This window comes from Psittacula echo (genome assembly GCF_963264785.1).
Source record: "Psittacula echo genome assembly, chromosome: 2".
Lineage (NCBI taxonomy): Eukaryota > Metazoa > Chordata > Aves > Psittaciformes > Psittacidae > Psittacula > Psittacula echo.
In genome coordinates, this window is record NC_137737.1 from 121,681,629 (window position 1) to 121,703,444 (window position 21,816).

The following is a 21,816-nucleotide window of genomic DNA, read 5'->3' on the forward strand; positions in this document are numbered from 1 at the left end:
GATTCCCAATGATCTTGTTTTTATTTTGACAGCAGCTTACCATGTTTGAAAAGGACACACTTCTCTGGACTTTTTTTGATTCCTTAGAAAACATCTTCAAAGTTGAATCTGGGGATAATGGACAAAATAGAAGATAAAAAGACTGTTTTATATTATAGAAGATAGTAATTTTGCTCCTATTTGAATATTCAAATATCTTACTATGAAAAGTATGCATAGGTTTCTAGTCTTAAACTCTTTATAAAGCTTGTGACTGGAGCCTGGAACCTTCCTGTTCTACACCAGCTAGACTGTGTACTCCTCCATGCTCATCAAACTGTAAGGAAACTCCCATAGCTAAAAGGAGAAATTACCACCTTCTCAAGCCTAAATATAGATGATATTAAGATCTTTGAGTCAAAGTGATCTAAAACTTAACAAGTTCATGTACTTAAACCATTATGGGAAAAATACCTTTAACTTAGTTTTTATAATAGGAGACTTTCAAAGCGACAATCCAAAAGCCAAACAGAACTAGCCTTCGCATATGAATATCCTCAAACAGTAAGAAGGAATTGAATATGAAATGAAAACAAAGATCATGCATTTGGCAGAAGATTAGGGCTGCTCTTTTTATGACTGTAAAAACCCCAGTGATTCCATAAATATCGCATTTGACATTGTCTTTGCTGTCAGTGAAGATATTAACGGGATTCAATCTTAACTACATTGCAGAGTTTCATGTTATTTCATTCACAAAACATCAACCTGCATTTACACTGCAGGGTCTAGTAAATACCTTTGCAATAATACTTACCCTGGGATGTAGTGAAAACAGAAGACCCATTGCAAGTGACTGCTATTCCAGTAATTGCCCTGTTTAATACAACAAAGCTTATAGGTGATTTCATAGGTTTTAAAACTTAACTGTAAATTATTGACTACGGTTTAAATTTGTTATTTGATCTTTGCAAGGGCTAAGATATTCAAGGAGAGTAAAAGCACTACAGTGGTGTTTTATATAACTAGAGATCAAAATATATCTTGATATAAAAAGTGAAACATCACTACAAGTTCCCCATACTGTTCTGCAAGAACTTCATCCTCATCAGAAAGGACATGCGCAATGAGAGGACAAATAGCTTGACACTAAGTCCTTCCAATTTGGGATTAGCTATAGAAAGCATCAGGAACCTGCCTACAAGCAGATACTGAATGCCTCAAGTGTCAGGAATCAGAACTTGCCTGCCTTCTCCTCAACTTTGACAGTGGCAAAATCACTGTAGTCTAGAAATTTAGACATATAGCTTATATCAGGGAGTTAGTTGTTAGGAAGCACAGAGCATTCTGCACAACCAAAATTCTGTTATGCAGACCTACTTCTAGTTTTTCTCAGCAATCTTAAAAACAAAATCCAACAAAATCCGTAAAACAAACAAACAAACAAACAAACAAGCCCCCACCAAGCAAACAAAGGATTGGAAACTGAAATTCAGCCTGTTTTCAGGCTCTGGATTTCCCTAACCCTAACAATCTGGTACCAGAGGCTCTTTCTCACTACAAATACTACCTTGTTTTCTGGACAAGAGAATGCTTCTTTTCTATATTGTTTAGAGACACCAAGAAAGTAGTTGCACTCAAAGCAGTAAGAAATCCTCCTACTAGTTCAGCCACCAGCACAAGGGATGGGGCCAAAGGAAAATCTTCTTTAAAATATAGCTGTTGTTCATTGTTAGGTATTTTCAAAGTTCACCTGAAGTGCCCCTGCTGTCTCAAGACTCCCAAGGAAACCATCACAATAGTAGTTTGATACCTGGATTAACTGAAAGCCTATAGCTGGAGACTTTGCAAACTGCTCATACAGCAGCAGCTCAAGGTGTATAGTACTTGAACTTGTTTATCCTTAAAAATTAAATGGAATGAATAAGTTAGGTCCTCCTGGGGTTATAAATACATAAATGGAGGCAGGGTGGTTGAAACTAGATGATCTGAAGGTCCTTTCCAACTCTAACCATCCTATTATTCAATGAAATTTATTTGGCTGCTGCTATCACAGTTTTAGAGAAGGGTAATCAGTATCTGCTTCAGCTACTAAAATGATATGGAACTTAGCTCTAGATCTGTATAAGGAACAACAACAAGAAACACAAGCTGACAAATACCTTTTCTGGATTGATAATCCAACATAGAATCATCTTGTATAATCAAATCAATGAGCTGTCTCACAAAGAAATGTATTTACCTTAAGCCCTAACCCATCATTCAGATTGACATGCAGATACTTCCCCCGCCCCAAAATTAAATGGAACAATTTTAACTGTGAAAAGAATAGTACCTACTCTTTGTGAATTTTATATTGCTCATCTAATTTTAGTTTGGCAATATTGTTCCAAGCGAGTGTTATACTTTCTTCTGTCAAATCTTCAAATGATTCTTCATTTGGAGAAACTGCAATAAAATGCCACAATAAAGCTCCATCACAAATAGAAAGATAAAAAGATTGATTTCAAATAATTACATAGCTGAAGTTGCAGACAAAGACGAAAGCACAGAAATCATGGAGAGCTCGAGGAATAAGAACTTTTAGCTGAAGTAGAGAGTGACAAGTTCACCAGCTTTCTTTCAGATCTCTTCCTCAATGCACAGGCTTACACAGTCAAATATATGTTTGTTTGTTGGATTTTTTTTTTTCCCAGAACAGAGCTTTTGAACTAGAGAGTTGAGGGAATACATTTCCAAAATGGAAATAAACCCAAACCAATCAACCAACCCTAAAACCAAACAAAAAAACTCCCACCAAACAAAAATACCAAACCAAAAAACCCATAGGCTTTTCTGCAGAGATGTTCTGGTGTTCTATTCTGATGTCAAGAGCTTTTAAAATGGAAAAATATCAGGAAACCCATCTACTGCTACAATACAGTAGGTTCTTTTTTATTATTCTATTGCATTCTATTAGGAATGTCATAACCTCATTTTGCTGCACTCTGGGGATAAAAAAATGCAACAAAATTGAGGCAATCAGATCTCACTCACTATAAAAAAGCCAAACCTAACAGGAACCATTGAACTGTAAATTAATGACTTAGGCAGCATACCACCGTATCTGTTTAACACACATGAACATTATTATCACCATATACAACTTTCAAAACCACTCTTGCCATTTTCGTGCTACAGGTTGCCACTCTAAGTACCACTCATTGTCACCTCTCTGCTTAAAAATGAAAGCCATCAAATGGTAAGTGAATTCAAGACAACCAAGAAAAACCTTTCTATGGGATACCTGGGCTGAAGACCCTACCCTATTTATAGTTAGACCACTATATTTATGAAGAGGACCAAAGCAGCTACATTTCAGAGAAATGGTGTAAGTAAGTTCTGCATTGAACAAAAGCCTGTGGTGGCATTCCATGTCCTTTTCTTGAATAAAGTGCCATGGTTTCAGCCGAGCTGAAAGTTATTCAATCAATTCAATTCTTTACAATTTTATTTTAAGTCATAGAAAAGGAACAAAATTTAGGTGCTTAATGTAAGTTCTTAGGGTTTATTTAGGCCAAGCCAATCGATCACCCTAAAGACACCCCTGTTCAAAAACTGAGCAAATCTTCACATCATTTGGAATGCCTGCAGATATGGTCATTGAAGCTGTTGTCATATCAGCTTGATTTTAAAATGTTATAAAAAACCAGGGGTGACAGCCCTCCCATGGCTTCAAAAGCAGAGGCTGAACAGTCCCACAGGAGATCACAGGGACAGAAAGCAAAAGGCAGGACAACGCCTGTATTTCCAAATATGAAATTGGCCTTGCCAGTTTAACAATTAGTTCATGGATTTATTTTGAGTTGGCTTCCTGGGAAAGTGTCCAAGAGTTGCATAACAAGATCCTGTGGGAGAAAGATACAGAACTTGTCAAAATTACAAATCCATTACATCGCCAGCTTATCTGTAGACATTTACCTGGAGACTCAGTTATGGAAACATTGTGACTAGATGTTCGAGACAAGCTTTTCAACTTCGGCATTATCCTTCGAGGATGAGGAATTGTGAACAACTGTTTTGGTGTCTGTCCAAACTCCAAGATTTGTGTCAGCAGAGCTACTTTTTCGTTGGGGTCCATAATACTTTCCAAAAACAAGATACTTAATTAAGCCAAATAGGCAAGTACTTTTTCTTCCTTTCCTCCCCTGAAAGCATGGGCCTGCATGTGCAGTTACTAAGCAGTATAGGCCATCACAGTTCTTACAAAACTGATTTACTACAGATGTGAAGAACAGTCAGAAGACAGCTTCATAATTTTGCTAATGTACGATGACAACATGCTCATCAACTAAAAATATAAAGCAATTTTACAAAAGCCAGACTGAAGAAATTTTCAAGTAACAGTCTTTCACGCATAATAAAACCCAGAACCCGATCCTGGTTCTCTGCATATATGGGAGTATGAAATGGAAGAGCTACACTATTCACATCCAAAGCGCTTTTACAGCCACCGGAGAATCTGGAGGGATATTGAGAAATTCGGCTAACTGCTTTAACAAAACCATTCATGTTCTTTTTAATTACCTGTTTAAATCCACTCCTCCTTCATAAGTTAATGGGTGAAACACTGGAGAGAAAAAAAAGTTTATTTGTAGTATGTAAATATACAAGGACATTTTCTTGCATACATACTATAAAAAAAAAAGCTGTATATTTTACTCAACTTGGTTATATTTAAGCAACTAAGTTATTTCAGTAGGCTACAGAATCTGAGATCTTGTGCTTTAATCCTGGATTTCTTACCTGAAGAAAGTTTAGGATTTCTAAGAGACTCAGAGTTTCAGAATAAATCAGTCCTTTCATAAAGGAAGAATTACTTATTTAGGCTTCATTAAATATCCTCCACCCAATAAAGAAAAAAAAAAGCACAGTTGCATTAACTGGATATTCCCAAGTGTCCTCAATTTATTATGCTAATAAAAATCCATATTGCAGCAGAAGCAGCACACTGTGCATAAAACAGGCTCTCGTTTGAGAGGTAAAAATATAGGTGCCATAATTTAAATGCTAATTTACCATATTCAAAGCCTCTGGCATATTGTAATTGACACTTATGGTCACAGAATGAGTGGATGCCAAACCCTGCAAGCCTAAAATATCATGGTTTAAGAACACGTCAGGAAGCATATTAAAAAATCCTCAACAAACCAAACCCAAGAAAACAAACAAACAAAAAACCCACCATGAAACAAATCACATTATCTTACCCAGGAAGCAGAAAGCATTAACTACTGAAATGAAGAGTTGCCTATTCTTTCTCTCCCCACTGCTGCAGGGAAGTTCTCCTTTCAAACTTATCATATCTTCAAAAGTGCAGACTATCTCAACATTGTCTGTTACTTACAATCCCATCAAAACATCAAGGCTTCTGGAATAAATACCCTAAAAATCTGACTAATCTTCCTTTACCAAGAGGACATTTCCTTATTGGGTAGTAACATACATAGCTAAATATCAGACTGCTAAATAACTTAATCATTGTTATTACTGTTAGGTATAGATAAATTAATACATCCACGTAGCAATCACCCCTTTTGTAAGCATTTACAATGACTACATAAATGCCCAGAATAAGATTGCAAGCAGTAAAACTTTCAACATGTACAGTTAGAATTATGTATACTACTGCAGTTGTATATATGTACGCAAGGACAAACTTAGTCACCTACATGATTTATTTTTTTTACATTCTTGCTCCTAAAGAGCTTTAGCCCATTGGCCCCTTCTTTCACTTGCCAATTCTCTCTCAGGAGGAGAGGAAAAATTGCACTGAAATTCTCACAGTGCAATTACAGTATAGGAAAGTCAAATACATCTTCATGTGGAGACCCTACAGACTCCCATTTTTAATTGGGAAACAGCAATTCCACACTACATTGCCACACCATGCAGTGCGAGCAAATAACAGCAATGCTGCAGACCCTTCTTACCTACCACAGAACAGAACAGAAGTTAGGGTGGAAAAGGACCTTAAGATCATCTAGTTCCAACTCCCCCAGCCATAGGGGTTGTATGCCATCACCTTAAGTACATCTTCAAAGATGCAAATCTCCATGAAAGCAATAGATTTTACTAGATAAGACATCATTTCAGTAACAAAGAACTGCATTTCCTTTAAGGATCAAGCATTCAAAGGTTAGTTATGAATGCTCAAAATAAATCAGACACTAGAAATACTGTTATTTACCATTCCTACCTAATTAAAGCATCTTTTTATTTTTTTCTATAAAAATACCATTTACCATTGTGAGCTGCAACTGCTTCACTTCCTTTCTGCTTATAGCCAAATATTATGTCAATCCATTCATGAAGATGCTCTGATACATACTGACTTTCTAAAGCCTCTCGACTCTTTCGAAGAAAGTCATCGGGACCTGGCAAGAGAAAGAGAAAAGTTAATTAAAGGAGAAGATATACCATCCAGTACTGGTATCCATCTCTGTTCCTCTTCCTTCTTGAGAAAGCAAGCAACTGAAAAAAACCCCAACACCCCCCACCAAACCTCAAATTTGCTTTAAAAACAACTATTCATTATGTCAATGTTTTGAAGCAAAAATTCCTTCAGAAGAAAATAGGCATTTTTGAGAGAAGAACTGACATCCCAGGAATCCAGATCATCTTGAATTAATATTCAAACTTCTTGTATTATGAATTATTACCTGAAGCCCAAGGAGGAAGCTCTACATCATCAACCATCTTTCCACCCTGCCTTTTTCCCAAGTCCAGCTTCAAACTGTTTACTAGAAAACTAGAATCATTTTCATAAAATTCTGGAATCAACTGAAAAAAGAAAAAAAAAAATAAAAGGAAGTTCTGAGATTAGCTGGGATTTCATCACTTTAGTAGAATACTAAAAAAACCCCTAAATACTTAAATAAAATAACTTAATAAAATAACTAATAACTTAAATAAAAACTAAAAGTTACCAAGGTTTATATGCCAAGCCCTAAAGTTGGGTAGCAATTTTTCCAGGCTTTATCCTCTGTCAGTAAAGCAGGACTGGAAGCTTCCTCCCATTATCCTTCCAACTACTTTTAGGCTTCTTGACTACCTACAAGGTGATTTTCTGAGCTCAATTCCGAGTGGCATAAATATTTTTAACATGTAATATGTGACACATGAATCCATAACATGTAAGAGTATCTTCAGAACTCTCATTACATAGCCATCAGTTGAGAGTCAAGCCAAAATACAGAAAACAAGAATGACAAAAGTTTCAGAGGTTAAGCCAGTAATTTAAAGACCACAATAGCTAACATTAACTATAGACTTTTTTTTTAAAAAGAATCACTATATTAAACTCCTTTATCAAAGAAACATTATTTAACAGCACCCGCTATCTGACAGTTAATCGTTCTCAACATATTATACAAGCTATAGTCTCTATAAGGCTGAAAATCCAAAAACTTCTACAGTTTAACCTTTCCAGATGTACTGTTGTAATACAGCCAAATCCTTACAGGATTCCAGCAGACAATACATAAAGTTGCATTTTTTCAGCCTTAATCCACTCTGGTAATTCTAATTTATTCCAGTAACATTCACAATGACAGTTCTGTTAAATTAAAAGCCAGAAAGCAGACACAGACAAGCAATTATGGAATTAAATAGAAGGAAGAAGTTAAAAATGTTAAAGGATTCAGAAAATGCAGTCAACTGCCTTACCACACACACACCTAAACCCCACAAACAACAAAACAAAAAAACCCAACCAAACATACCTCATCCCCAACCCAAAACTCTTATATCAACAGGAGACCGCTAAGAACAGAAAGCTTAGCAGAGATTATCAAGAAGGACTAGAACAATTTTCCAGTCAATTACCTCTTTGAAGTCTGTTGCACCATCCAAACAGTTTTTCCAGGTCTCTGCAAGGCTACATAATACATAACAATCACACATTTGTTAAAAACCCCCACAGTTTTTAAAGCTTTGCACTCCCTTGATGCATATTTGAAAACAAACCCAAGCTCCTTGTAGACAAAATGTAAACAAACCTATTGAACGTTCTGTCAGCATGATCAAATTTTCCATTCTGCAGACAGAGCATATATTCTGGAGCTAAGGACAAAGAAAAAGCCATCAGCTTGCTCCAAATCTCGTCCACTTTGGAGGTAACTGCTCAGAGAGAACGTAAAAACTGTCTTACCAACTCTAACGAGGTAAAACAAAACATATCCTGGGGATGAATAATGGCTCCCATACATGAACTTAGGCTCTGGCATTTCCTCATAACGTGTCTGCAACAGATGAAGAAAAAGAGAGGTCTGTTTAAAATTGGCATTCCTGCTTTCCTTCAATATTGAATATAAAACCACTTTTTTTTAAAGACAGAGATTAGGACCACCCTCTTTTTCTTCTTTAAACAATGAAACAATGTTCTAATAAGCATGCAGCTGTAATCAGATCAGTAAATCTATAAGGCAAAAAAGCCCTTACAACTCTGAATCCAGAATTACCAGGTTTTAATCTTTTTTGCTCTCTCATATGTAACTGCAGTGACTCAACTTCAAAGGAGTGCAAACAAGTGCTTCCTTTTTATCTTTCACATGAAGTGTAATGAGAGTACAGAACAGAAGAATGTACTGACTTAATTCAGCCTGGAAGATTCCCTCCTATCTGAAGCTCCTATGTATTATTCCCCAAACCTGTCATAATCTAAACAAAGTGACTTTTACTGCAGTAAGCATGAGGCAGCTAACAGCTTGAGGAAACAGTCATATCTTAGAAAGAAAACGTTGTTTACCATTACTGAAAACGTAACATTGATCATGTTCTTTCCTTCTACAATCTTAGGAAGCCCTATTATTTTGAAACATTTAATCCTTTTTGTCAATATAATGCAGTTAGTCTGGCAATATCTTTTCATAATGCTTCACTAAGGACTAATAAAGGTTCTAAAACTTTAAACGTATTTATGTTCTTTAAATGATTGTGGAATAATTACTAAATATAAATTACTAAATAATTAACTTACATTCTGTAAATTATTTTGGAATAATTAACTTGCGGTAAGAGACAATTTTATACAAAGAATAAAAAGCCAAGAAACTGAGGACCTTCTAAGTCTGTAACTATCTGTTTAACTACTTATAAAAAGAAAGCCTGGCTATTTTGAGAAGTGGAAAAAGACTGTGCACTATTATCTGCATGTGGAAATTTCAGGTTGGTGCTCTGATCTCCATGGAACCAGATTTCCTCCATTTGAAGTACTCTTCCTCAAATTCAGCATTTTTCTAAAATGGAAGTACTTAAGATTTCTGTTACTTTGTCTTGTTTAATTCAAATACATATTTTACATTACACATTTAAATCTGTTTGTCTTGAGGTTTTATTTTTCCTTGGGGGTGCTGGTCAGTGAGAAACTGAACATGAGCCAGCTTCCGCGTGTGCTCACAGCCCAGAAACCAACTGCGTGCTGGGCTGCGTCAAAAGCAGCGTGACCAGCAGGTCGAAGGAGGTGATCCTGCCCCTCTACTCTGCTCTTCTGAGACCCCACTTGGAGTATTGTGTGCAGTTCTGGTGTCCTCAACATAAGGACATGGAACTGTTGGAGCAGGCAGGGGGATCAGAACTAGATGATCTTAAGGTCCTTTCCAACCCTAACTATTCTATGATCCTATATTTTTGCAGCACCTCAGTGCCTGCCATACAAATGCAAACATAATAATTAAACAGATTTAGGGATTTTATTTTAAAAGTGAGGTAAAAGCGTTTAAAAGCATATACATATGAAACAGTAGGAAGAGAGAGAAAACAGATTAAAATAATTTTAAATTAATATTGATAAAATCAGTATTGATGAAACTAAGCTGAAAAATAAATGTGGTATGTTTATAAGTAAGCTTGCTCAGATAAGGTTTATAGTTAGTGTTAGATATCTACATAATTCCCTTGCTTGATAAAGGTCCTTTTATTAACAACATGTATAAGGCAAAAAAAAGTGCAGCACATAAAAGCAAAGATATACATACCAATAGTCTGTCCAGCCTTTCCTTATTCAGGGCACCAATTGGCTTACTAAGGTCACGGAATGTTTCAGGTTTTGTCAGATCTAAAAAAACCCAGTTAGACTCTATGTATTCTACTAGACAGGAATATAATCAATATTTAAAACAAAAGAAAAAAACAAAACCCAAACGAAAAACCAATGCAAAACCTCTCCAATAATCTTCTCTGCTTCATTATTGCAAAAGAATCGTCTTACTGTAAATGGCTATTCCATTTCTTCTTACAGGTAAATATAATCTCATACCTCTTGCTTAAGAACAAGTAGCTACATGTACGTGACAGCTATTGCAACTAGCATCACCTAGTCAATACAGGTCCCACTAGCTGAGACACAAAACCAGCTGGCATTGTCTTCTTCGCACTTGCTCACTATTCTGTCAGGATACAGTTAAGTCTCACCAAATTATGAGATTGAAGCGTTTGAGCGGGTGCTGATGAACAGCATGAGATTCGCCTACTCTACTCCATGTATATGGATGCAATTCTCAAAAGGACAAGCTTCCAACACAAATTGCACTAAGACCCTTAATCAAGGAGCCTAATTTAGGCACAAGCCTTGTTAGCCTCTTCCTTTCAACATATAATGCTAAGAATTGTAAAAGAACACCTAGATTCTATACATTTCAATGCATCCAAGTTGTTCCACAAAAAGCCATTTTACTGCACAACATCCAAGATCACTAATGCCAAGTTCATTCTGATGTAACATGAACTTTATGCAGTGTAAACACCCTCCTCCCTGAAACATTTCAGGCTGGACAGGATACGCTAACATGCCTTTTTGTATACACATACCTAATACTGAACTAGAGTAGTCTGCTATTATCCAGGGAAATACAGGATACTGAGAGAGATCATTGCAGCTTCTATCAGCCAGGTTGTTGAGATGAAGAAGATACTGGTAATTTGATATATGTCCTCGTTGCCATTGCAACATATAACTTTCAGCTGTATGCTCTGTAATGTGATTTTCTAAAACAAAAGAAAACATTAAGAGTTTTGAGGTTTGGAGTTCCATCCCCAAATTATACCATGATTAGTATTATGCAATATGAAATAATTAAGGTCAGAGGTGCTTAAAAGAACAAGTCAGAATTAAATGGTAACTTCACGTTTCAAAAACTACCATACTTAATACATTTTTTTAAGATCTATTTGAACAGAACTAAGCTACATCATCATCATCACCATCTTCACCTGCAGCTTGAAATTTCACCTCTGAAAGTTATCCAGAAAATGAAGCAGGGTAACAGCATGCAGTTAATTCAATAACAAACAAACAAACAAAAATCATGTCAGAATCTATTTCCTTTTGAAAGAAAAATTTAAAAGATTAAAATGATTCTCAGAGGAAGCAATCATTTCTTTGTGGACTTTCCACTTTGCTTTGTGAAGTGGGGAAAATGTCAACGGATATTTACGCAAATTCAATAAAACAGAACTGGAGTTCTGATACAACAACAAAATAGTACAAAATTTAAACACTTTCAATATTGGCAGTAAATGTGCGTTGCAATGTTTAGTTCTAGTCAGATTGCATTTTCTCCTGTTTTTCTAGGAACCATGCAAGCCTGTTAGCTTCTGTTCATGATCTGCAAAACATATACATCACTTTCTTGGAATTAACATATACAAGATTTAATAAAAATGAGAAATTAACTGGTTCAGAATGGTAATTTTCATCAACCACTTCTAAGACTGAGGAAAGTTCAGATATTAATGCGTGCACTGGGAATCCAGCCATTACAAGAACTTAACAGGATTTTTACTTGGACTTAAGCAGGTGCTGGGTATCCATCCAAAAGGCAGTCTACACTCTTTCAGCAAAACACAATTTAGCTGAGTGGATCTTATTTACCCCTTGCTTTGAAGATAAAGTGTTTTGTGCTGGTTTTTTTTGGGGGGTGAGGGCGATACGGAAGCTGGTGGTGATGGTGGAGTGGAGTTAGGGGGAGGTGTTCAATGACAGTGCATATCAATTTACAAATCAAAAGAATTAGTTTTACTTTAAGAATGCTGTCTTACCTTTCATACTCGGCTCTTCAAACACAAACAGGATATATGCAACTTGACAATATGTATTCTGAACTTTGCTGCTTCTTCTAAAAAATGCTCAGGGCTAATACATCTGTTTGTTCTTCTCATTCTTCCCACATAACAGAGCAAAGCTGAGACAAATTTCCCCACACAAGGTACTACAAACTACATTAATAAATAAATACTGCAAACCTATATATGTTGCAATAAGGAAATAGAGCTCATCTCGATCTTGATAGTTGTAGAATTTCAAGTAGATGTCAGAACACAGATCATTTTCTGTGCAAAATACTTCAAGTCCCTTAGAAGTTAAAGGGAGGGAAAAAGTAAATGAGAGCAATTACTGACAAGCTGTAATATTCTTTCTTTTTTTTTTTTTTTTTCAACAGAATATTCCAGTAGCTAGCATCTAAAGCTTAAGTCTCTAAATTGCATAACAATTTTGCTCACAAAGTTTTGATCTTTTGATCACATTTTGATCTTTCCTATTTCCAATCATAAAAGCAGTCAGTTTACAGCCAGTTGAGCAAATAGCTTTATAGCTGTCCATAGATTGGCTCTGTCTGGATTGATTAAGCACAGGTAATATCGTAAGTGAATGGAGTGAGACAGAGTAAAATGTCTATTTAGCTTAACTGTGTTTTGAGACAAAAATTTTGTTTAAGACTGAAAGTACAAACACTGAAAGCATACAACTGAGGTTGCACTGCAGCACTCTCATTATTCCTCAGTCATGTACAGGGAGACTCATCACTCCACATTAGTCTCATCTAAACCGGCGATCAAACTCCCTCCACGAATCAACCCGGAGAGAAAATACACCATGAGAGCAACTCATTCTATTTGAAGGTAGGTGTTTGAGATAAATGGAATGAATCACTCCCTGGAGATACTCCCTTCTACCTTCCCCTACACTGCCTGCTTATGAAAAACATTTTTCATCCTTGACAGTGTTCACTTTTTCTGCTTTCAACTTTTTAACAACACAGGGAACTAAAACACTTAAAAGCCAGAAAGGATCTTCTGAGTGCTGTTCACTATTTAATCCAGAGTTTTTAAAAATGCACAGCTTTTAACTAATGATGCACATAGTTTCAGCTGGTCATTTTCAGAAACAATATATACAGCAAGATATTAAAATGAAAATAATATTTGAGCTTACCACTGGCATTAGCCCATGCCTTCTTTTATAGATGCGACGCACATTTTGCAGTGTTATTTGTACTACTGGTTTCTGTGGGGAACAAGGGAGGGGGAAGAAAAGATGGAGATATTCTAGAAGGTTTATGTTCTTCTACGTTAGCCTCTCCAGTCAATATGAAGTTTCTCTTGAACAGAGATACTAGAAATACGAAAACAATATCCAGCCATGTCATTTTAGCAGTGGAACAGCGGTGCTAAGCAGTTATATTAAAAAGAGAAAGCTTGTCTTTGCTGTTGATTCTTGTATGAGTAGCAAAGCAGTTTAAGAACAGAGAACGAGCAATGTATTATCAGCCGAGTCTGTCACCAGTTATAATAATCATGCAAGAGAAAGGAGCAGAACACAATAAACCCTGTTAAGAATAAAGAAGCCACTGAGCTGCTGGGCAAACTGTTTGCCAATGGTGTCACCTGGTGGACAGAAATTGAATGGCATTTTGTCATCAGCTGTGAAATACATTTTTCTTTGTGTGGGCACAAATATCAGTGGCCTGCTAAGACTAAAGCTGCTTTTTCTGTGAGAAGGTTCCAAAGCACTAATGTCTGCAACATGCACTCAGTTCTCCTCTAGAGAAAAAAAAATATTAGTTTAATAAAAAAAAAATATTAGTTTAATAAAAAACCTAGCTAAGATCTTCCAATATAAAATAAATTTATATAAAGCTCTTACTAGGTGGGAATTACATCACAGAGTGAAACTAAGAAATTTATCTTAAATGAAGTGTTACAAAAAGTGATCTTTAAACATATCAATAGGGAACGAGCAAAGCACATTTTGTGCTTTGTCAGGAGGAGGTCAACTAAAGTTGACACAGAATAAAGCCTCAGAATCAGAAATATGCTTGAATGCAACACAGCAGTAGAGATCAAGGAGCTTGATTATAAATGAAAGCTGAGTCTTGGAGATGTGTTCCATGTGCATTTAAAAGGAATAATACAGAAAACAAAAACTGTCCACTAGAGGGGCAGTGTGCTCATATCATATGCAAGACCATCTATGAGGCACTTACAGGATATCCATTAAGAGGCTGGAAGTACAAGTTAGCATCAGTAACACACACATGCCCTGGATTAGTCACCAGTGGTGTCACCATTTCTGCTTTACATTCCATATGCAGCGTTTCAGAAATGCTTTGAAATCTACAAGTGAAGAAAAGGAGTAAGTTTACCTCCAGTTCTTACTTAGGTATAGCTACCCTTAAATTCTTTAGAAAGATTTTAGGTTAGCTTATAACCTTAGGACATCAGAAAAGGGACTTCGCTAAGCCTATTTTAGACACAAAGAAAGTTCTTTATCGAGACCTCTACTTTAAGAGGTACTCCAGAAAGTTGCTACGTTCTCCACCAGCCTCAGAGTAGCAAACCAGTTGATTGTTTTATACAGAGCTTTATTTGGCGTTTACTGATGCCTGATTTGCAACAAATTCATAAACAGAATGGTATGGAGACAAAGTAATACATTCATCTTTGCAACGCAGAATTTCCCATTCTCTGTTCCAGAGAGTTCAGAATACAAGAGAACGTAACTCTCTGAATTAGAGAGCTTATGCTGCCCCAAACAAGAAGATACTAAGTACTGATGCAGCAGACTAATCAACCAACAAGAGGAATAATTTCCCAGTACAAAGTAATTAGAAAGATACCTGTTTTTATCAAATGAAGTTCTAGCCAAGCGCGATTGCAATATAGCAGTTATCTAACGTGGAGGGAAAAAAAAAAAAAAAAGGTCTAAGATTCAAATGCACTCAGAATTTCATTATTAAACAGTGATATCAGGAATAATCAGATACTTACCATGGCAGCTTGATCTCCCATTTTATCTAGACAAGAAGCCCTGTAAAGCTGAAGAAAAATGAGCTGTAAGTGAAACAGCACAGAGAGGTCCTACACAGCTCAGAAGCCAATAGAAACCAGGGGGGCTTTAAGCATTCTTGGTGTCAGAGTACTAAAAGAGCTATTATTATTTCTTTTTAAAGTAGGACATGCTTGTTCATTGCTACTGTCATGTTATTACTTTGTCTGTATACTACCATCCTGCATAGTAAAAGCTAATACAAGTAGCTTACAACAGCTGTCAAAACTAGAAGCTATGTGCAACTGCTACATTTTGAAAATAGATTCACCAAGGTTCTCACCTTGAGAATAAAGAAAGCTCTCCATTAAAAGACAAAAAAAAAAAACTGTAATAAAGTGTGTAGTGATATCAAATAACCACATACCTGATGCAGAGTTTGCACAACATCTCCTAGCTTCCCAGCAACATCCAGTTGGAATAAGTGTTCTGTTCTACCCTAAAACCAAAAGTACATTTACCACAAACAAGTTTAAAATAAAGCTCAGGAATAAAAAAAAAAAAATTAAAACTAAAATCAAGCGACTCTAAAACCTGGCCAAAGTATGCTATCTAAGGTTGCACTATACCTGAAACATTCCAAAGACAGATGTTAAACCTGATTTTTTTCTTTACAAATATATCTCCCCTGTGATAAGCTCTTTGTGCGGTATTTAGTCTGTTATTTAGTACAATACAACATAATAGCTTTGAAGTGAACAAATAAATGTACCATAAACATCAGTAAATGTAGAACTAGTATCTGCTCTATTTTAATATCAGGTAAACACATGTAAATATAGAACTAGTAAACATGTTACATTAAGCCAGCTACTGTGTATCTTTTAGACAAAAGATACTAGGCCATCAAATCTTTAAAGACTAGGCTATAAAAGTTATCATTCTCCTCTACATAAATAGTTTTGAGCTGGAAAGATCCCAAACCCAATTACAACCTGTTGTGACTAGTCACTAATAAAAACCTCACTAACACATCACCCAGTATATGTGGCATACTCATTTTTCCCCTACAAAGTTTTTCCAGCTTTCTTAAATGTCGTTTCATAACTCATACTTCTGGTTTTGACTGTAATATATTAAAAGTATGTGCATTGATCAATGGATCAATTGATTTCTTACACATAACTCATATTTAGCAAAGGTGGTGAGATCCCTTGGTGACCTCTGAATGTAGTATAAGACTGCATCAACACATTTCTGGAGGGTTTTGTAATTTCTCAGGCTAAACTAAAAAAAATTAAAAAATTATATATATAAATAAAATGTATAAGTAAGACTACATCAAGACATTGATCAGTGGATATGATGGGATTAATTTAAAATTGAAGGAAAGAAGACATGAAAATCTAGATGATCTTCAATATAATGTATGATCTAGCTGAACTGACAGAAATCCAAGAGGAAAGCATGCTTCAGGAAGCAAATAGAGATGGAGTAACGGGAGACATGAAATTCAGTAGCAACCTAGATAAAAGCCTTTTAACATTTCACTCAGAGCATCATTTTCTGTCATCATGGAAAGCATGACTCTCAGAAAGCCCAGTGGATGGTCTACAAGGATTGCTTACAGCCAACAATGTAAAAGCTTTTGTGAGTGGTTCTCTGTAGCTCTCCAGTCATATGCAAAGACAATAGCTCAGTATTTTGTAATTGACCCTAAACAACTGCAAGACATGGAAGATAAAATGTACTACCAAATCTCAGCACTCAGTGACGTATCTGGAACTGGCAACAATTCAAACAGAAATTATTTATCAGTAACAGAAAAAAAAATAAATCTGAAATTACTGAAGGCAAGCTTTCGTGAACTTTTGTGAAGTAAATTGTAATGGTTTACTGTCAGGAATGTTTTAGGTATGCCTGAATCTGACTTAGAGAAAAATAATGTGAAAAGTCTTCAAAACAGCCCTCTTGACTCTTTTCTTTTTCACTGTGTTGGCACCATGATATTTGTATACTTAATAAATCTTGCACATGGAGGCAAAACAGAAAATAGAAGGACTAGAAGAGAAAATATGTTCAAAACATGAAGAATTAATGGCATAAAGCAAGCAAAGAAACAAAAACATTTAAAAATCCTAATTTAGAGACAGATCTAGTCACAAAACCAAACTAAAGCAGTTGCTGAAAGAAGAGAGATCATTCATTGCCTCTTTGTTGTTCATTACAGTAGTGCAAATTTATATATTCCATCACCCTTGATATTTTTTACTTGAACAAGTAAGAGAGAAACAATTCTGTGTGTTTCAATTCTTGGATAAATATGGTGTTTAATGACCCTGCATTTTCATTTTGTGTTTGTGTGTTAAGACATCATACATGCCAGCTGAAAAACCCTTACTTCTATGCCTTACAGCATCCAGGCTCAGAATCAGAGCAGAGCCACCCCATCAGCAGAATGCAAGCTCTGATTTCTGCTGTGAGCAGCCTCATCTGCCATTTCTTTCAACTGTGAAGCACCCAGCTGGGAAATCTCTCATCTCAGGTGTAAGCAAAACTGAGAAGCCGCCATTTATCCAGGATGCAGTGTCCACTGAATACTACCAGCCAGCTCTGACTGTTGAGCCCAGAGCTGCACATCAAGGCAAATAGCAAGTGTAAAGTCTGCAGTATGTCCTCCAAGAAATATCACAAACCCATTAAAGAACTCAGACACTTGTTTTATCAATATGCACAATTACCTTTTTTAAAAGCTTTATTGTTATATTCCTCAAATTATAATTATCTTACTCTTTTAGAAATGAGAACATAAATTCTTGCAAAACATTAGTTTGATAAGAATAGGAAAAAAAATATATACTCACTCTTACTGTTTTATAGGGTGCAATGATGTTTCTTTCTTTAATGAGAAAAACCTGGAAGAGTAAGAAAGGTTACAGTTTCAGTCCTTAAAAAATAATAAATTCAGAAGTACTGACAAATGCAAAGCTAGGAATGCTGCTTAAGCAAGCAAACACTGGGTTTCAATATCTTGCTTTAGCTACCCCAAAGAAACTGCAGAAAAACAATGACCTTTTATAGAATCATAGAATAATTAGGGTTGGAAAGGACCTTAAGATCATCTAGCTATGACCATCTAGTTTTATGATCATCTAGTTATTATCATCTAGTTTATGGCAGTTAACTGCAAAGGGGGCAAGTGTCCAATTTAGTTGAGGCTTACTTACATAGAATCATAGAATGCTTAGGGTTGGAAAGCACATTAAGATCATCTAGTTCCAATCCCTCTGCTATGAGCAGGGACACCTCACACTAGACAATGTTACACCCAAGGCTCTGTTCAGCCTAGCCTTGAAAGCTGCCAGGGACTGAGCATTTACCACTTCTCTGGCCAACCTGTTCCAGTGCCTCACCACCCTCACAGTGAAGAACTGCTTCCTTGCATCTAACCTGAACTGCCCCTGTAATACTTTAAACACATTACTCCTTGTCCTGTCACTACAGTTCCTGATGAAGAGCCCCTCTCCAGTATCCTTGTAGGCCCCTTTCAGATACTGGAAGGCTGCTATGAGGTCTTCACGCAGCCTTCTATTCTCCAGGCTGAACAGCCCTAAGTTTCTTAGCGTGTCTTCATACGGGAAATACCTTTTCTAAATATACTCAATACACAAAAAAATGTCAACACAAGAAACCTTGACTACATAATACCCTTCACAGAAGCAGTTTCAAGATGAAATTAAATATACTGAATACTTTAACATGGTCCACAAACTTCTCCAGCATAGATAATGCTTGAGTTCATTTTTGACTGCAGCACTACTTAACTAAGCAAAGCTATCAATTTTAGATACTGAAATGCAAGGATCAAGATGGCCTTGCCATTACCACTACATGCTGCATGAAGTAGAAGAAAGCAATATAGCAATACCAAAGATGACTAATAACCAGTTTTATTTCAGTCTATTCTCTATTTTCATTCAATTCTAAAATTGCCCTAAGCTCCATTATAAAATGCACAGTGTTTGTAATTTATCAAATTAATGACTTAATGAAGTCATTAACAGTTTAATATTTCCAGCATCAACAGCTTCACATTAATGCTAAGTTTTTGACACTAATTAGTTTTGTTTCCAGTTAACCCCCCACCTTAAGACTCCAGCTTTGAGAAAGACACCAGCTTTGAGAAAGACACCATTAAAGAACATAACCTTGCTCATTTATACATCAAGAATCTGTTATATGCAGGTCTTACCTGATTACATACAACGGAAATCCCTCCAGATGTATCCCTAAAATGTAAATAAGATAATTGAAGTGATGGCCATTTCAGCTTTAAAAGGAGTTAAATATGTAACTCAAATTCACGTACTGTGTGAAAGGGTTCTTTGCTTCATTATCTTCTGGGGCTTTTATACTAATGCAGTCTCTCAGGGGTATCTGCAGCAAGTTATAAAAATACATACCTCTTAAAAGCTTTATAAAGAGAATCTTAAATTACCAAGAAATTATAAGTTCATGCTGCTTACCTTTATAATAGGTTGGATATTGTCATCAGGTTCAAAAATTATTGACTTTGAACAGATTTTTAGGGACCCTCTGAATTTTCTAAAAGGAATAATAAAAAAGGAAGTAGTCATGTATGTGTTAGAGATCCACGAGACTAAAACAACTCTAGTAAATGAATGTATTAAGAGTTTTGTACCTTTCATCTCTGCAACCTTTATTTTTAATATGATTAGCTGTGTGCTGTTCAAAGTAATATTCTTCCAGGTTAAGAAGCAGCAGTGAAAACCTACAAATAAATAAAAAATATTTACTCAAAAAGAAAACACTGTAACAGTTACAGTTCTTAAGAAATTCTATAAAGTGTTAGGGAAGTTTTCACCAATTTCTGTGCTGTGCCACATCCCCCCAAAAATGAATTAAATTAACTTTTTGAAAGAACAAACCCATATGGAAAATTTGTATATGCATGCAGAAGATTGACTGATGCTCTTCCAACAAATATAAAGTCAGGTATTTAATTCTGTTCATATGTCTTAGGTGGGAACTGCCCTAACACGGCCAGGCTTTCCACCCGTTAAACATTAGTTTAGCCCCAGTCAGCATATGCTTGTCAAAATACACAATAACACAAAAGCAGAGGCAGGAACTAACTGCTTGGAATGGGGGAGATCAGATCTTTCTGAAGCAAAGCCAAATTACATTGGCTGAGCCACTCAATGGATACCCTCCGAGGAAACATTACCTTTCTCTGTAACCACATTTCTGCACTTCCTGTGTACCAGTGCCTCTTCAACCCCACAGGAAGATTAAGTTTATGGACTAATCCAATAGATAAGAAACTTCAACAACAACAAATAATAACAATGAAACCCCTGAAATCTTCTAATGTATTTAACTGCAGGATCATAGTAAGGAGGAGGTAAATGCATGGTAGGAGGTAAATGCAAATAGACTAGATTAGATACAACATGAAACTGTGTTCTCTAAAGACTTGACTTAAAAAACTGCTGCAAGTGATTAAAACACACCAACAATACTAACAGGGTGAACACAGGGTCACCTATGTTTTCAGCTGTGGGGAGTGCAGTGTGTATCGGCACAGAAGGAGGACCAGAAACATCTATCACTTCAGTTGGAAGCGCACCAGCTTGTTTGTGTGCAGCGGTGGCACTATCAGCAGAAGTTCTTAGCATTTACTCACATCCACTCTTTGAGTTTTTTATACTTTTTATTTTTTATATATATTTATATTTTTTTATACTATATGAGTTTTTTTATACATACAACATGAGTTCATGATGTGCTCCACAAGAAATGCCTGTGACAATGCTAATAAACATCAAATGTCCCCAGAGCTGTAGTCAAACAGCAGTAAAGATGTCAAGAGTTCACAAAATGAACTGAATGCACTTAATAGCCTGCTCGTTAAAAAAGCATATTTCATAATAGAAAAAAAACCAGAGTTATTGGAAAATTCATCTTGTTCAACCAAGATTTGTGCTGTGACTGTTATATTAAACAGAACACAACAATAAAGGTTTACTGCAAATACAAGTAACAGTGGATCAATATACTCAAAACTGATTGTGTGTCCAAGACACTCTGTACTAAAGCTCTGCTGCTTTTTCAAAATTGTCTTTACCTCTTCTTTCTTGAAAACAGGCATTTTACAATGCCATTAAGAAACAAATGATGTTATAATGTTACAAAACATATGAGTTAGAACAACATATGCCATACAAAACTCCTTCAGAAAATTCACCACGAATCTCAGTCTCTTCAGCCTCTACCTCAGTTGCTGTTACTGTAAGGTTCCTGAGTATATCCAGTTTCCAGTGGGGTTATAGGGACTATGCCTTCACATATCCTTTCTCAAAGGACTTAACTTCAGTTGCCTTCTATTTCTCACCAGAGTCTGCTCTTCGAAATTCCTGCCACCTATGAAAGCATGTCTTATAAACAGGTGTAAACTAATTTCTAAGTTTCTGAGGCCTTGGAGCTTTTGAAGGGGCCAAATTGTTCTTTTCATATTTATTTTGCTCACTCACCTTCAGGAAGCTAAAACAGGAGGTAGAAACAGTCTACAAACTAAGGGGGAAGAGGAGTGTGAAACCATAGCATGTTCCACACAGTCACCATAAAATCCCATTTTTCAACACATCACACAGTTGAAATCATCTGGGATAAACTTAAAATTTTTGGGATTTTGCAAACTCGGACCCAGCAAATACTATCACATTTTGATT

At 36.0% G+C, this 21,816-nt stretch overlaps 1 protein-coding gene across 4 annotated transcripts in view; it reads right to left on the minus strand.

Moving 5' to 3' along the window:
• Positions 1–21,816, minus strand: part of NSMAF (neutral sphingomyelinase activation associated factor) — a 40,096-nt gene that overhangs the window by 6,955 nt on the left and 11,325 nt on the right. For 2 of the 4 annotated variants that reach the window (XR_013956323.1, XM_080611962.1), the window contains exons 2-24: positions 19,767–19,856; positions 19,591–19,669; positions 19,434–19,501; positions 19,317–19,353; positions 17,929–17,979; positions 15,492–15,563; positions 15,067–15,114; positions 14,916–14,968; positions 14,283–14,412; positions 13,232–13,303; positions 12,262–12,370; positions 10,828–11,004; positions 9,996–10,075; positions 8,171–8,261; positions 8,019–8,082; positions 7,846–7,897; positions 6,681–6,801; positions 6,264–6,395; positions 4,546–4,588; positions 3,940–4,103; positions 2,319–2,427; positions 797–855; positions 41–108 (exon numbers count right to left, since the gene is read on the minus strand). Coding sequence is in view for 3 of the 4 variants with exons in the window: in XM_080611962.1 (XP_080468088.1) it covers positions 41–108; positions 797–855; positions 2,319–2,427; positions 3,940–4,103; positions 4,546–4,588; positions 6,264–6,395; positions 6,681–6,801; positions 7,846–7,897; positions 8,019–8,082; positions 8,171–8,261; positions 9,996–10,075; positions 10,828–11,004; positions 12,262–12,370; positions 13,232–13,303; positions 14,283–14,412; positions 14,916–14,968; positions 15,067–15,114; positions 15,492–15,563; positions 17,929–17,979; positions 19,317–19,353; positions 19,434–19,501; positions 19,591–19,669; positions 19,767–19,856 (1,969 nt within the window). In the remaining variant the exon portion in view is untranslated. The remainder of the gene's footprint in view (positions 1–40; positions 109–796; positions 856–2,318; positions 2,428–3,939; positions 4,104–4,545; positions 4,589–6,263; positions 6,396–6,680; positions 6,802–7,845; positions 7,898–8,018; positions 8,083–8,170; positions 8,262–9,995; positions 10,076–10,827; positions 11,005–12,261; positions 12,371–13,231; positions 13,304–14,282; positions 14,413–14,915; positions 14,969–15,066; positions 15,115–15,491; positions 15,564–17,928; positions 17,980–19,316; positions 19,354–19,433; positions 19,502–19,590; positions 19,670–19,766; positions 19,857–21,816) is intronic. The other 2 variants (XM_080611964.1, XM_080611963.1) reach the window with 2 other exon arrangements.